The 17582-nt window shown below is 34.0% G+C and overlaps 1 protein-coding gene across 11 annotated transcripts in view; it reads left to right on the forward strand.

Moving 5' to 3' along the window:
- The window catches only part of Mff (mitochondrial fission factor), a 31729-nt gene extending 17407 nt beyond the window's left edge, over positions 1-14322 (forward strand). For 5 of the 11 annotated variants that reach the window (XM_046439827.2, XM_046439830.2, XM_046439831.2 and 2 more), the window contains 5 exons: positions 1643-1801; positions 5205-5237; positions 6725-6784; positions 10053-10137; positions 13481-14322. In XM_046439827.2, the coding sequence (XP_046295783.1) occupies positions 1643-1801; positions 5205-5237; positions 6725-6784; positions 10053-10137; positions 13481-13612 (469 nt within the window). In that variant the 3' untranslated portion in view covers positions 13613-14322. The remainder of the gene's footprint in view (positions 1-1642; positions 1802-5204; positions 5238-6724; positions 6785-10052; positions 10138-13480) is intronic. The other 6 variants (XM_046439829.2, XM_046439832.2, XM_046439834.2 and 3 more) reach the window with 4 other exon arrangements.
- The last annotated feature ends 3260 nt before the right edge of the window (positions 14323-17582 follow it).

Below are 17582 nucleotides of genomic sequence, written 5' to 3' on the forward strand. Positions count from 1 at the left end.
AACATAAACTCAGTCTGATTTCTCACAAATAGCAGGAGCTTCAGGTTTTCACTATGCTACCTAAAAAGAATTCTGAGTACAATACTAGTACTCTAGTCTCTGTATCCCAGATGTGCTATTTTTGTTCGTTTGTTTGTTTGCATCCTTTTAAGATGCCACGGCCCATGATGCATGTACACACGCACAGACAGATTGCCAGTCTCTCTCTGGACAGACATTTAGGGTTAGTAGCCATGAGACTGCATCTGAAAATTGGAATTTATCGTAATACCACTTAATACCATTAGATCTAATTCCCATGATGCATCAGCCTTGACTGATTAATTTCCAAATGTGCCAAGATATGACTTGGAACTTTTTTTTGTAAGTAGTCTTTGGAAAACAGTTTTCATCTTTATTATACATTTCTCTTTAGATCATCAAGACACTAAAAGTTGTTCTCCACGTTTGTAAAATTAAAATTTTAAAATTTGAGAATAATATTAAATGACAGTAACTATCCTTTCAAGAATTATCCCACTTATTTTATGGTTTCCAAGCCAATACATGTTAAATTAGAAAATGTTACAGTCAAAAGATTTTTCTATTTTGGTTGTTCACTATCTGCTCTGCTTTTATTCTTTTTAAATGAAACACACAGGATTAAATTTAGCCTAATGTGTTTTGCACTGACATTGAGAATGTTGGACCGTTATCCAGGTGTGTTATAGTCCTCTTATTTTAATGAGTCAAATGCCAAGGCCACATATCAGTTAAATGCCTCACATAGCAAACTATACTTGAATATTAAAAAGCTCTCTCAAAATACTGACAATATCTTAGGAGTTTAGGTTAGAACTCTACAAATTGCTTCATTCAAATGTGGTCAGCAGTCAGGAAGCCCAGGCAAGGAAGCCAAAAGAAAGAATCTGCTCACAAATTAAAGAATGGCTATGATTACTGTCACTGAGAAGCCCAGAAATGGTTATCAGCTATCTTGATGATTTAAGAAGTATCCTTCCTTCTTTCACTTTGTTCTCAGAGTTGGGAATAATTTTGTTTTAGTAATTTAACTAGAGAGCACATGCTTTATTATAATTAAACACTCAAAAGTCTCAGTTTCTAAGACTTTAGCTTTTAAATTAATTTCATTTACTTGTGAATGTAACTTGCTTTGTTGCTTTTGTGATGTGTTTGAAATAGCATTTTTATGGAATCACTTTTGATTCATGTGTTTGGATTTTGACATCTGTGTACCAGAATTCTCTATTCTATTCTTCTGATCATCCATAAGTTTGCAGTGTTGTTTCTTAGAGGTTTGGTTTATTGAATTGGACAATATACTACATTAAATAAAGAATGCTACTGCTCTGACACTAGGAATTAAGTACATTCATTGCTGTGGTTCTCTTCCCTCTCCAAAGGCATTTTTCATATCCACTTTTTGTATTATTGTTTAGGGTTGCAGAGCTAAAAGTACTACTTTGCAGTTGGTTTTTGAAAACAAAATGTTTATAAACTTTAGTTTAGTTTCTTGGGGGAAAGTGAAGGGTGGGGAAGAAAGGGGGGGCAAGAAAACTAAGATTAAAAACTGCTCAGCTGAAGTTTTATAAAAATCTGACTTGAGTGTTTTTCTCTTCGTTTGCTATGCTTATGTGAACAGTGTGACACCATCGCCACAACAGGCTCGGGTCTGTCCTTCCCATATGTTACCTGAAGATGGAGCTAATCTTTCCTCTGCTCGTGGCATTTTGTCGCTTATCCAGTCTTCTACTCGTAGGGCTTACCAGCAGATCTTGGATGTGCTGGATGAAAATCGCAGGTGATTGGCCATCAGTGACTTGCCAGCTTTGTTGCATATTTTTTTGGTGCCTTATCTAGTGAGTTGTGGTGTCTTTTATGTTTGCACCTTCTCAGTCTCTAAGATGCAATGGTTTGAAATGGCTTGCTTTGCTTTCTTTTAATTTCAAATTATTGTCCAAAATTCACATTTCATAAGATTACATTAGATTTTGTTCAGTCAGAAAGAATATTTAGTTCCTGAGAACAGGATATGTGATGATGTTTTTTTTCAAAGGCTTTGCTAATTTATTTGAAGTACTTGATTCCATGTGGGGATATGCTGAAGGTTACTGTTGGATTGATTGTGGGATGTTGGACTGCTGAAGCATACTAGTTTTCTTTTAGTAAGTTTTTTATTTAATTGCTTGTGCAACTAATATGATTGAGTAAATAAAGCGTGTTTGAGATGGCATTACAGCCACCAGTCGTTTTTTTGTCCTTTCCCCTTAACTACATACTAAAAATTCCATAGTGCTATTTTGAACATCTCCAAGTTAACTCATTAATAATATATTGTTAGTTGTAAATGCAAACATTTTTTTGCAATCATTTCGAATACTTTTATCCCTGCCACAATACTACATAATGTTTTTTTAAAAAGTGAAATTGGAGAAGCTTTTTTGGCTTAGTGTGGGAAAGGTAAAGTCAGTTTCCTTTCAACTCCGAACATGTGACTGGTAATTTCTCAGAGTCAGTGTCTGAATTTTTGTTGTCATTTTATTGAACTATTAATTTTTGCATTTTGAAGAATTCTCAATAAATTAAGCTGGCTTTTCCAGTAAACCCATTTTTTTTTTTTTTTTTTTTAATAACCTTAGGTGTCTTCTGGCTTGCTTTTATTGATTGCTTTTGTACTCACACATACCCAGGAACTTCTCCATAGTTCTTGAGCACTATTTGTCATTATTATTCATACTATTTATCATTATTGAATTTAGGTACTTTTCGAGTCTTTGCAGGGCTAATCTAGTGGTATACATTTGGACTCAAGGACTTCAAGGTGCTCTATAAAGAGCTTATAGAGACAAACTCATGGCACAGTGGGAGAATTATGTATACTGTGAATGTATATGTATACATACATTTTTTTTTATTTTCCCCCAAGCATTTAGAGTTCTTTGAAGCTTCTAAATCTTAGAATATTTGGAAGCTGTAAGAAGCCAGCCACAAAGTTCCAAAGAAAAGCATGGATTCAGAGAGTCATATTTATTCTTGATCCACCTCACAAAATAGCTGCATCATGGCCTTGAACAAATTGCTTATCTTCTCTGGGCCTCCTTTTCCTCATCTGTTGAAAAAAGGTAAAAAAAGGTATAATAATGCCTGGCTTTCTGAATTCTTGTGAATAGTCCCCTTCCCTGCCTTTATTAAAGATTTAGAGCTACTGACTTCAAATTATTTACTATGGTAAGAGAGCCTCAAAAGATATAGAGGGTAAAGTACCTGGCCTTAACTAATATCTGCAAAAAACTATTTTCACATCTCTCCTCTAAACAGATTTATTCTCTACCAGATATTCTCCTTAACTTTTTTCCTTACATAGGTTCTTAGAAGAGGTCAGATTATTAAGTCAGTATCACATCAAATGGTATTATAGTAAAAATATCTAATGAGAAAAAAAAATTCTAAATTCTGTTTAGATTAAATAATAGCTAGATGACAAAGTCCCAGTATGATTGTTTGTTCCTCCTTCCACCAATACGTACACAGTGCAAATGCATTTATATGGAACTTGAAAAAATATGGGCTTTTTTTCTCCATAATGGAAAAATTATTTACCTGAGGGTCAAACAATACAAAATCAGAAATCTTACTAATGTAAATTTTACCTTGTATTCTTTCATAATGAAAAACTATATACAATTCTATGTGAAATTTTATTTTGTAATGAATTGGTAACTTTAAAAAATCCCTTTTCTGGGAAGAAATTATCTTATTTACCTAAAACATGTTTTTTAATTGAGAAAGGTATTATAGTAGTAATACTTTACTCCTGGATATATTCCAATAGTTTTTACCATGGAACTCGAGTTAGGCTCTCATTAATCTTATCCATGTTTTCATTACTGAAAGGGTCTGTCAAAGTTATATTCAAATTTTTTATGATCTAAATGTTGAACAAGATTTGATCAGAATTTTAAGTAACAAATCAGTTTTTATTTTTGCTATAAGAAGTATCTAGTATAATTTTTCAGATATAAAAAATAGGAATGTGAAATTTGGATAATATTCTTGCATGGTTGTAAAATAATACTGCTTATAAAAATTTAAATGCTTTTATGTTCCTTGCCCTGTGCATCATTTTGTTTTCTTTTCTATTTTATTACTCTTGGCTATTTTGCTAATGCAATATCTTATCTTTGGTCTTACGCCATCACATTGAGTATAGTTAATTTAAGCTATAACTTTTTCAGAAGAAAAAAGCTTTCTGCCTGGTTTATTATCATAAAATAATGCAGTTTCATAGTTGTTCAACATGAGCTATTTTTGGTTTGCATCTTAAGGGACACTGTCAAAAGGTTTTTTTACTGTACCTTTTTTTCTCAGCTTATGAGAACTTAATTGATAAACAAGTTCAACATGAAAACCAAGTTAAATCCTAGGTTAGAAAAGTTCATTTACATAGGTCAGTGCTATACATTTGGAAAAGTGATATATTGAAAATGTATCAAAATACTTAGGATAAGCCTTGTGCACAGTTTGCTTAGTTGGCAGCAGGATTTAAAAAGCTGTTATGATTTCATGCTTTGTGGGTTAGACATTGTCCATATCTAGTTAATACGTCTATTACAACTATATATGTCCTTTTCCAATGTAAAATATTATCATTTTTTAAAACCATATTTATGTGTAAGAACATTATATACTGATAGATGTTATTTTTAGGAGGAGCTTGGTTATTGCTATAGTTTTTTCTTAGCAAATTATACTAGTTTTGAGTGAATAGAATAAGAAACCAGTATGTGAATAGTTTATATTTTTGACAAGTATCCCTATAAATCCATAACTTAGAAGACCTAGAAACACAGAGTTACAGTGGATATGATATGTTATTTGTAATTTTTCCTTTAAAAATATATACTTCCTCATTTTCAAAACTACTTATTTTCTATAGCAGTTTACATTTTCATAGCAAAGAAACATATAATCTGTCAATTCAGACCATATATTTACTCAAAAATGTCAATATGCAGGTTAATGCTGGAATTTGGTAGCCTTGGATTTCCTTCCTTTTTGCCACTTTAATTACAAAACATATCATTGAAAAATTTCTTTTTATGTATTAAATCATACTTATGGTAGCAAGTGGTACTTTAATGAAGTTTGCAACTTTACCAAATACCTGTCTAATTTACTTTTATATTATATGTGTCAATTGCCAGTGTGAGAAGACAAAATGAAATACGTTGTGAAAGGTAACTGTATTATTTTCTGGCTCTGCATTATAAAAGGGAAATCTCTGTGGTGGACTATGTTGGATACAGCAGACCCATTTGAACATATTAATACACATTTTTAAAATATTTTAAAAAGCACACAGCAGTGGCTTCATTTAATAACCATTCTCATATTTGTGTAATTTAAGATTAGTTGATTGATAGTCTTCCTAATATCACAGAGTAAATCTGATGGGAAGATAAGATGAACCTAATACCTGTCTCAAGCATATGTGATTCCTCAGTGTCTCTTAACCAACAATATAAAAGTCAGACATATCCTTTAAAAGGTTCTGAATCCTGTATCCTCTAGGCTCCAGAAACTTTATAAAGCACCAGTAGTGCCTTTAGAACATGTGACTTTAGGACAGAAGTTAAACATTAAATATTTCTAGCATAAATTGACTTGTCAGAAAATAGTAATTTGTAGTCTTCAACTGTGCCAGCTTACAGAAAAAAAAAAATTGTACAGTGGTATTAAACATTTACTATAATTATTGCCTTGATACTTACATTTAGGCAAATATCTAATTAGTTAAAGAAAAAAATGAGACATTCTAAAACAGGATTTAATAATTCTTAAAATCTTTACATGGATCCCCTAACCCATTCTTCTTTCTCTGATTAGTAAATATAGCTGCTTATTTGGGGGCAGTTGACCAGTGGACATGTAGAGCTTTTGTTTTTTGATTGTAACAAATAAATTATATTAGAAAGGTTACTGCTTGTCTAGATAAATTAATTATCCTCTAGGACTCAAATATGTTCTGAGACTATGTATAAAGCCCCACAAAGTTTTCCAGTGCACCTTGGTCCTTGTTTCCAGCAGCCCTGTATGTTACTCCTGGTTGTCTCAAGATCAGACTCACATATTTGTTTGCATTTCCTGCCATGTGCCCTAGCATGTCTCCCATATTCTCAGCTCTGGAACTGAGGCATGCATTTTTTACTCTGGAGAGCTGAGGGTTTAAGCCAGACACATCAGACATGAGTCAGAATTAATGAGGTGGGAGGGAAGGAATTGTGGGAAATGAGGAAATTCACAGTTTTTGAGGTAGAACTGTTGATATTGATGAGCAACCATGATCATGCAGGTGCCACAATAGGTTCTTGACATCTTTTAAAGTTGCCAGTGATTTTTTTCCCAGTCAGAAGAAAATAATTGCATTTTTTAAACACAGTGGTCCTCTGTCTTGAATTTCATAAATTATGAGCACCAAAAAAAATTATGTTGGTGCTATTTTACTTTGTTTCTTCAGTCAGTTGAAAACTATTAGATTTATGAAAATCATAAAATGGAGGATGTATGAACAAAGATTTTCTAAGTTTTTGAGAGATATTATATTGTATTAAAGCATACAATATAATCTTATTTGACATTTATCTGTCTTGTTTTTGCTTTTATTTTATCATTTCTCTGTTTCCTGACTCTGTCTTGTGCCTTCTCCCGCAAAAACCTGCTGTAGACCTGTGTTGCGCGGTGGGTCTGCTGCCGCCACTTCTAATCCTCATCATGACAACGTCAGGTAACTTTTGAGACTTTGTAATCATCAGGGGAAGTACAGAGTTGGGGATTTATGTTCTGCAGAATATAATGCATGTTGCAGCATGGACTTGACAGGTTTCACTTATGAATAATCTTGCTTCTAAGAACAAGAAGTTGAAGCAGTCAAGACATTTGACTGCTGGAGTCTGAGGGAAAATGTTTAATATTAACAGGGTGGTGTGATATGAACATCTGAGATATTTTATTTAAATACAGTTTTAGTAGCTTATAGGAGATTATGCTAAAATGCAGTAAGAATGATTTTAAGTCATGTTTTATCTGCACTATTTTAACTGTTGCCTAGGTTCAGTGCAGCATTTCCTCTTTAGTTGTTAATTATAATGTCACTTTCATAGTGTAGATAATCCAGTGTTAAGCACTATCGTAAATTGGGTAAAATCATCATTGACAACTCAACAGTTCAGAAAGGTGAACGTTTATTTAGAAAGGGAATTTAATTTTAAGCATTTTTATTATCATAAATATCAGTCTTTCTCGTTTTTGCCCTTTTTGCACTTTCAGACACAGCCTGAATAATTGTTTGGTGTTTTTTTTTGTTTGTTTGTTTTTGGTCGTCACACATCACACATGGGCAGATATTTAAAGTTCCTGTTTAGTGTTCCTGTCTTCTAGGAAAACAAAAGCAAAAGCTGATTGGTGTTTACAGATGCTATTACTCTTAATTTTTCAGAGCCAGTTTTGTTAAATGTAAGCTAAAATGTTTTACCTGTAGTAGTAGATTTAAAATTGGCAACTTTGTTTCTGTTAGAGAGACTGACACATTGTTAGGGAAGAGAAAAGGGACAGCATCACTTGATATTTGTCAGTTCAGTTCATGTTGGAGGAATTGAAGTGCACCCTTGGTGGCCCCCTAACTGTGCTGCTGACTTATTTTCTTTGACAATCTTAATTTTAATCCGTTTGTTGTTTTCCCTCCTATTTTTCTCTGTTTGTTATTACTTTATCTTTCTGTGAAATTATTTTTAACCAATGATCTAACTTAATGTTTCTACAGAGATTTTAGTTCTGATAAATACAAGTTTTAGTTTAAGATACTTAAAGTAATTGCACAGTGAGTGGCACATGCCTGTTATCCCAGTTATTTGGGAGACTGAAGCAGGACAGTTGCAAGTTCAAGGCCAGCCTGGGCAGTTTTAGCAATACCCCATCTAAAAATAAAATAAAAAGGGTTGAGGATACAGCATAGAGACAAATCACCCCTGGGTTCAATCCCCAGTATACAGAAATATATACATATATACGTAAATTGAAGTCTGTATGTAAAGTCTTTTGTCCTGTCTCTAGATTTCTTTGAGAATGACGATTTCCTTTACAGATTTTTAAAACCTTAGTTAATTCAGGATTTAAATTGCAAATAATCTCTATCATTTAAACTTAGCTTTCTATCTTCAGGCCAGGTCCCTTTAACTTTGAGGATGAAATGTAGAAAAGAGGAATCTTGAAGCCCTATTTTTTCCTCTAATCTTTTAATAATTCTGTTTAGTTGTTATTGTTTTTCAGTGCTAGGAATTGAACTCTGGGCCTTGTATATGCTAGGCAAGCACTGAACCACATCCTCTGCCCTAATAATTCTCTTTTAATGTTCAAAGGAATAATTAACTCAGATGTTTATAAGCCCATAGTTTGTAAGCCCAAGTTTGCATGTTCTTGTAAACAGAAACTGACAATAGTTGCAATATCTATTTCTGAGAAGTTTACTTTGCTAACTGGCAGAATTACCCTCAGGATTTCAAGAATACTTCCTTTATTTCCATGAAGAAAGGGGAGCTAATTAACAGCAAGTGAATTTAACTATAAGAGGATCATTCAGAGATTCTTATAGATTATATCTAGTCAGTACACACTATCTTATTTAAATTTCATTTTGCATTCTTTAATAAAGTATTTTTATATTATTTTCAACAACATTTGAAACAACAGGATTTTCTAAATAGACTTGTCTTTAGCATACCCAGGTGAAAAAATATAATTCTACTTCATATCCCTTTGTGGGATAATGTGGGTTTTTGTACTGGAAAAATGCTAGGAATATTAGAATATATGATCCGTTAGCCAACTCTGGTTTTTTTTTTTTTGTTGTTGTTGTTTGTTTGTTTGTTTGTTTTTTTGCAATGCTAGGAATTGAACCCTAGTAGTAACTAGTAATTCTACTCATTCAGAAAAGTTAGCATGTCATTTTATTGAAGTAACCATACTGGATATAAAATAGATACACATGTGATACAATAGATTGCATGGTATATAAATTTGTATCTCAGTAAAGCTGTAATTAAAATAAAAGTATGGAAATGCAGGCAAAGGATAGGAATGGTATTTGTGTCTATTTTTCAGAAGTTTATTGTCATCCATTTAAAAAAAATCTTTTAAAAGTGACTGCATTTGAACAAAAGGTATTGTTTAGTGTGCTTTCTCTGTATTCTTAGTGGTTCTTCAGTATTACTGTTTTATACACACCCTCTCAATTTCTTATTGTTGAGCCAATTCTGGATCTAAATGTAGTGGCAAGATACATTCAGGAGTCTGGTGCAGTAGTGCATGCCTGAAATCCCAGCTACTAAGACCCTTTCTCAAAACAACCAAAAAGTAGAGGGGGTGGGGAGCATGGATGTAGTTTAACAGTCAAGTGCTTTCTTAAGCATGTGGAGGCCTTGGGTTCTATCTGCAGCACCGCAAAAACAAAACAAACAAAAGATGTATTCCAGAGATTTTGATTATTTCTGCTGGAGACATGCAGTCAAGACTAAATAATTTGAAATAGGAGTGGCACAAGAAGAGGAAGAGAAATTATCACTTTTTTTTTTCTTTTTCTTTTTTTGGTTAGAATTAGTTCACTTTGCATTCCTTGCCTATGCGCCTCTACCTGTGGAACCACATATGGTAAAAGTTTGTGTAAGAATTGTTTGTTGGCATATCCTAGAGTGCTCTCAGCCTTTTCAGCCACCGATCATTTTTAACATTGCCCATCTCTCTGGTTTGAAAAGTGTCTTCAGTCAGGGTTTCTCCTCATTCTCCGTTTCAGTACATTTTCCTGGTATTATAGGTAGAAATCATTCATCTTAAGCTTTTTCTTTTCCTTTATTAGTGTCAATTCAGACAGTACAATATTTTAGTAATTTATATTGTTAAGTATGTCTTTTGAATGTTTCTTTGAGCAATACATAACATATGACTTGCTAGTCTTAGTTTTGTTTTAGTATTAACTTGTATTTTTGTGTCTTATTTACTAGGTATGGCATTTCAAATATAGAAACAACAATTGAAGGCTCATCAGATGACATGACTGTTGTAGATGCAGCTTCATTAAGACGCCAGGTATTTAATGAACCAAACAAGATATAATCCAAAAGTTATAGTCATGTAAATTTTGTTGTGTGATTTTAACCTACCTTCACATTTTTTTTCACATTGCATGTAATATTTTAAAGTGATAGCTGATAACATTTTATCATTTTTCTATTTTATGGAATCCATGAATTGAAGTATTTTATCTGTCAAATTGTTTAATAAGCCATAATGATTTCCCATTTTTAATTAAAGACCCATTAAACCACTGTCTACATACTTTGGGATGTTTTTTGGTTTTGTTTTTGGTTTTGTTTTTTTTAGCAATAGGGGTTGAACCCAGTGGTGCTTAACCACTGAGCCACATCCCCAGCCCTTTTTGTATTTTTTGTAGAGGCAGGGTCTCACTGAGTTGCTTAGGGCCTCACTAAGTTGCTAAGGCTGGCTTTGAACTCTCCATCCTCCTGCCTCAACCTCCTGAGCCATTGAGATTACAGGTATACACCACCAAGCCCAGCTCATCTACATGTTTTTGACCAGCATAAAATACTATCATCAAAATGAATTTATTTAAGTCTGACTAATAAGAAAGAATCTTAAATATCAACAAACCAGTATAAATTGCTTGTCTGACTTTTTTGACATGTAATAATCACTTTGGGGACCTTTGTTTCTATATTTGATATTCACTTTGGAAGCCACTACTTTCATGTGCACAGTGTCTATACATAATATTGTTTATATATTCTAATAAGTTATATCTTTAAAATATTTTTTATTCTTTTTAGTTATACATTACAGTATAATGTATTTTGACATACATATATGGAGTATAACTTCCCATTCTTGTGGTTGTACCTGATGTGGAGTTACACTGGTCATTTATTCATATATGAACATAGAAAAGTTATGTCCAATTCATTCTACTGTCTTTCCTAGTACCATCCTCCCTCCTGTCCCTTCATTCCTCTTTGTCTAATCCAAAGTACTTCTGTTCTTTCCTCCCTTCCCAAAGTACTTCTGTTCTCTGTCCCCCTCCCCCCATTGTGTGTAAGCATCTGCATATCAGAGAGAACATTCAGCCTTTGGTTTTTTAGGATTGGCTTATTATTGTTTGGGGGGATTGGCTTAGCATGATGATAGTCTCCAGTTCCATCCAATTACCAGAAAATACTATAATTTCATTCTTCTTTATGTCTGAGTAATATTTCATTGTGTATATATACACCACATTTTCTTTATTCATTCATCTGTTAAAGAGCACCTAAATTGGTTTCATGGCTTAGCTATTGTGAATTGAGCTACTACAAACATTGACATGGCTACGTCACTATAGAATGCTGATTTTAAGTCCTTTGGGTATATGCTGAGGAGTGAGATAACTGGTCAAATGGTGGTTCCATTCCAAGTTTTCTGAGGGATCTCCATACTGCTTTCCAGATAGGTTACATCAATTTGCATTCCCACTGGCAATGTATGAGTGTACTTTTTTCCCCACCTCCATGCTAACATTTATTATTACTTATATTCTTGATAATTGCCTTTCTAACTGGAGTGAGATGAAATCTCAGTGTAGTTTTAATTTGCATTTCTCTAATTGCTAGAGATACTGAACATTTTTTCATGTATTTGTTGGCTGATAGTATTTCTTCTGTGAATTGTCTGTTCTGTTCCTTTGCCCTTTATTGATTAGGTTATTTGTTTTTCTTGGTGTTAAGTTTTTTGAGTTCTTTATGTATCGTGGAGATTAGTCCTCTGAGGTGCAGGTGGCAAATACTTTGTCCCATTTTGTAGGCTCTCTCTTCAGATTCTTGATTGTTTCTTTTACTGTGAAGAAGGTTTTTAGTTTAATAGCATCCCATGGGGGAAAAAAAAAATATTTGGGAATTAATGTAACAAAAGAAGAAAAAGACCTCTACAATGAAAACTACAGAACACTAAAGAAAGAAATTGAAGAAGAACTTAGAAGATGAAAAGATCTCCCATGTTCTTGGATAGGCAGAATTAATATTGTCAAAATGGCCATACTACTAAAAGTGCTATACAGACTTAATGCAATTCCTGTTAAAATTCCAATGACATTCTTCATAGGAATAGAAAAAGCAACTATGAAATTCATTTGGAAAAATAAGAGGCCCAGAATAGCCAAAGCAATCCTCAGTGAAAAATGTGATGGAGGATGCATCACAATACCAAACCTTAAATTGTACTACAGAGCTATAGTACCAAAAAGGCATGGTATTGGTACCAAAACAGACACAAAGACAGTGGTTCAGAATAGAAGACACAGACAAATCCACATAAATACTGTTATCTCATACTAGACAAAAGCACCATAAACATACTTTGAAGAAATGATAGCGTCTCAACCAATGGTCCTAGGATAACTGGAAATCCATAGGAAGCAAAATGAAATTAAACCCCTCTCTCTCACTCTGCACAAAAATCAACTCAAAGTGGATCAAGGACCTAGGCATTAGACCAGAGACCCTGCGCTACTAGAAGTAAAAGTAGGCCCAAATCTCCATCATGTCAGCTTGGAACCAAGTTCCACAAGACTCCTAAAGCACAAGAAGTAAATAAGTTGTATCTTGAAGTTACAGTTGCATACACATATTTTTAGTATGTATTCCTATACCTTCTATAATCACACATATATGCACATGTAGAGAAGGCATATCTGGTGTTTTGATTATGTATACAAAATAGATACAGAGAAAATAGGATAAAATAAAGTATTTTAAGTAAAGATCAGTAAAGAAGCACTAGCTTCAGCAAGGCAGTTCAGCCCAGGGGTATTCATGGAAAGGACAAAGAGCCAAGGATGGTTCATTCAGCCAACAGCTTTTCTAGCAGCTGGGGAATCATTAGTCTTTCAGACTGAAGTGTCTAGGTGACATCTGGCCTACTACAATAGGTTAAAGTATTGGGCTTTCTCAGTAACTCAGAGAGAATGCAGATAATACCAACTTAAAAATGAACAATTAAGGCTGAGAAATAAGAAACTCATGGAAGAGGCCTAGAAAGGGGTAGGGGTCTATAGTCTTTCTGCCTTGGTAAGCCTGCCTCAGTGTATGTGTTGTCTTTTACTAGAATAGCTTAGTTGTGAAATACTACCTTTAATCTAATCAGGTAAGGAAGGAAATATGCCCTCACTAACTCCGAAATTTGGAGAAGGGAAATAGATAAGAGTATTTAAGCAAATTTAAGCTGTCATGAATAACATTTTTTTCTATTTGTAGCTGTCTTTTTGCTCCAAATGAAACTTTCCATGTTTGTAATAACTCTTATATGATTACACTGCTTTCTAAGAATGGAATTGCTGTGTACATTAAAGCTTCTATATTGTATTTTATGTTTGTTTTTCACATAGATAATCAAACTAAATAGACGTCTACAACTTCTAGAAGAGGAGAACAAAGAGCGTGCTAAAAGAGAAATGGTCATGTATTCAATTACTGTAGCATTCTGGCTGCTTAATAGCTGGCTCTGGTTTCGCCGCTAGAGGTAACGTCAGCACTCAAATATATTGTTTCAACAGCTGGAAATATAAAAGATTTGCAAACTTCTTTGTTTCTGTGTTTGCATTGTATGCCGTTTTATAGTTCATGCTCTGAAAATGTATTTCTTCCAGAAAGTAGGGTGAAAGGACCTATATTTGTAGAAGTAAAGGTATATTCTGTCACTCAGTTGTATTCACTTTAAATCAGTTCTGCAGCAACACTTACATAAAATTCTCCTTTTGCATGTTTTGTAAATAGGCTCCAGTTTGTGTTTTTAAAATGAAATTAATTTTTTGCCTCACCAGTCTAAACAACTAATTCTGTGAAAGGAAGACAGAATGCATAAAGGGTGGATTAAGAAAAGTATCTGTAGAAGAAAAACAATGTTTGTCCTGTTTCTCAGACACGGTTTTGTTGGTAGACATTTTTGCATCCATATTTTAACATTAACACTTGAAGTCATGGTCTGGTGCCAGATTTAAGAAAATCAAACCACCTAATATTTCATGATCACCTGTATAGATTAAATTAAAATATGCCTAACAGTTCAGCAGTTTAATATGTATGCATTATGTTGCGTTTTTATTTTCATTTTAGTTTTGCAGATGGTTTTCTATAAAATACGTTTTTACTAAGTCCATGTGTGAATGATTTAAAAACTACAGAATAAGGAACAATTGTAGTGTATTTAATAAACTGTCAACCAAAGCAATGTTTGTCTATTGAAAAATTTGTTTCATCATATTGGTTATGAGCTCAGTACGGAGTCATATTAACCTTATCTCAGTCTTTGTGTCTCAGGAGCATATGATGTACTTAATGACTTGGCAGGCAGCAAGTGCCTCCTGTGCTTCTCTTCAGATCTTTATCCTCCTAATTGTGGACATCATTTGTATTGAAGGTGGTTGTTTGTTTTTGTTGCTTGGGGTTTTGGGGGTGGTACTGGGGATTGAACCCAGGGGCACTCTACCATTGAGCTATATCCCTAGGCCTTCCTTCCTCACTCATCCCTCTTCCCCCTTTTTTTAAGACAAGCTCTCACTAGGTTGCCAAGGCTGGCCTGAAACTCGCCATCTCCTGCCTCAGCCTCCCTTGTAGCTGGGATTGCAGGTGTACACCACCATATACAATTGCAGGTGGTTTTCTAGTCTATTCTACCTATGAAGTGATTCAGATTAAAATACCTATGAAGTGATTCAGATTAAAATACCTGTAACAGGAAAATCATGACTGAAGCTGGGGCCCCAAAAAACTACTCCCTCAGTGACAAAAAAAAAATGAGAAATCTTATGCAAAAGTAGGCAATGAGAAATGTACCTTTCTTGACTTTGTCACATATCTAAAAGTAGAAGAGCTTGAATCTTGACTCTGAGGTTGAGCCCTGTGTTATTCTAAACTACTTCCCCAAAAAATGTTGTTAATCACTGTAAAAGAAAAAGAAATGTTCGGGATTAAGAAATGAATTCAATCCTGATCAAGATAATCAAGAAATACTTCTTAGATAGCTGAGCCTTGAGATAAGTGTATGTATGATTTCACCAAATAAAATGAAGAAAAGGATGCCAAGTACAGGGAACAGAGGGAGAAAAGGATATAGTCAGGGCAAAAGTAAGAACAGCAAGTATATTTTTGTTACACTACTTTCAGAATGTAAAGTACCCCCCCATCCACCCCCCCTTCCACCCCCCCCCCGCCCCCGCACACAACACTTCTGGGAATACTTGAGGCATTTGAAACTTGTTACAATTCAAGGAATAATTTTATGAAAGTGGTGTATTGTCCCACATGAATGTCTGTCAGTTTCTTAATATACTTTTTTGGCATTTAGGTTAAATTGTTTTTCTGGACCTTGGTTGTAGAACTGTTTATCTTATATTTTTTTAATTATAATCTATTTTCTCAATAAATAGACTTCTGTATGCACACACTAATCTTAAAAAGTAGCAGTTACAGAAGATATTCTTCATTCCTGCTCTTAAGGAATTAACATATTAATGGAGGTGGGGGAATAAAGCTTATTAAAGAATGAGATGATTATAGAAACAGTTTTACTAAAGAAGAAGATTTGAGATATGTGCTGAAGGATGAGTAGAGTTTTAGATGGTGATGTAGGGTGTTTTTTTATATATATAAATTCCAATGTGAGATTGTATTTGGGGATGAGAATGTGGATTAAGAAACCTTGAGCTTTGCAAATGACTAGGTACATTGGGGGGATGGGTAGAAGGTACATGTACAGACATGAATTGGCATTTTTAGGTACCTGATCAGAGATGGCTTTACCCAAAAGAACTAACCACAGGTGGCTCATAGGCTTTAGATCTTTAATTCATGGCAGCAGTTTCCATAAGATGAAAGAGAGAAGGAATAACCTATTGGCTGTTTCAGTTGATCATGCTACTGCCAGCCAGCCATTCTTTTGCCCTCTGAAATGGGACACCTAAGTTTCTGTCTCTTCCTGACCCGAAGGAGAAGTGGAGTCATATCTCCCATGTCTAGGGTGATGAGAAAACTGTAAGCACCATCACTGCCCCTGTGTCATTCACTCCAGCACAATGAGGTATCATGCATTTTACCTCTTTTAATTTCATGGCTATTAGCAGTTTGACATTCATTCGATAAGCATTGAGTCTTCACTAAATATTGGGTGCTGAAGAAACATCAAAATCTTTATAATGGCCCTACTTTGTACCAGGCACTATGTTAGGTACTAATTATACCAAGAATGAATACAAGAAACCTGTTATTGCACCCAGGGAGCTTGTGGTATTATGCAGGACTGTGAAATCTAAAAAGCAATCACAAATGAAAATGCTGTTGCAGTTGTGATAAAAGCTATAAAAGAGTAAAAGGAAGCCTACTTTTCATTAGGTGTTTAGGGATGGCCTCACAGAGAAAGTATGACTTAAGACAGGTGAGTATGGAACAGAGTATGGGGGAGAGAAGCGGCCTTACCAAGGACCCAAAGTGGGAAAGGATTGATGAGTAATGGATAAAAAGACACGGTCTCTGTTTTCTTAAATTCTGTAATAGTGGATACACAAAAACATATGTCATATGTGTCGGGTATGATGATGACTTAGAGTGAGCACTAACTTAGATTATTGGAATTCTGCACACTGGGAAGACTTCCTCAATTAGGACACATTTGAACTAGGTCTTCAGGATACACAGGCATGTGTAGGAACAGATTGTCTTCATATGGTAAATGGGTTTAAAGAAAAGCCTTATAAGTTCTTAATATTACTAATTTATTTGGAAAGCTGTAATATAGATATTGTAAGTTATTTCTAGAAACTGGAGCCCAGTGAACATAAAAAAAATGGAGGAGTGATAGTATTCAGAAAATTGTAGTTTTAGCTTTGTCTCTTTAATAAATTTTAAATAGTAAATACACTAGTTAGTTCTCATATCTTTTAAAGAAAGACTGATTTTTTTTCTTGATAACAGGGCTATTCTCTGTTTAGTGTCCCTGCAATCTGGGAATTAGATTTAAGGACTTAAATGAATGCAGGTTACATTTTTATATATATTATATACATATTCTTTTGTTTTTCTCTTAAGTATAAAAAAATACAATAAATAGGCTGCATACTACTTTAACTTCCAAGATCATTTCTGTTCTCTTCCATCCTCCCTCCAGAACTGCTCCTCCTTCTCCACACACACAAGAATATATAACTAGAAAATTGGAATAACACAGAAGAACAGAAAAATATAAAACAAATTGAAAGCTTCTTTCCACTTCTCCCTCAAAATCAACCAGCAATGATTTTGTCTTTCCATAAGAAGGTGTTAATGCATTTACAACATGCTTTTTATGTGAAAGGTTAGGGTTTTTTAATCACCTCAGAGAGGACTTCAAAAACAACATTTTTACACTAAAATGACTTACACAGCTTTCTAAATAATGTTTCATTATTGAACTTCTAAAGGCATGTATTTTAAATATAATTCTCAAGTTATTCGGAG

Source organism: Marmota monax, unplaced genomic scaffold, assembly GCF_021218885.2.
Source record: "Marmota monax isolate L192 unplaced genomic scaffold, Marmota_monax_Labrador192_F-V1.1 WCK01_AAM20220418_F8-fsc00041, whole genome shotgun sequence".
NCBI lineage: Eukaryota > Metazoa > Chordata > Mammalia > Rodentia > Sciuridae > Marmota > Marmota monax.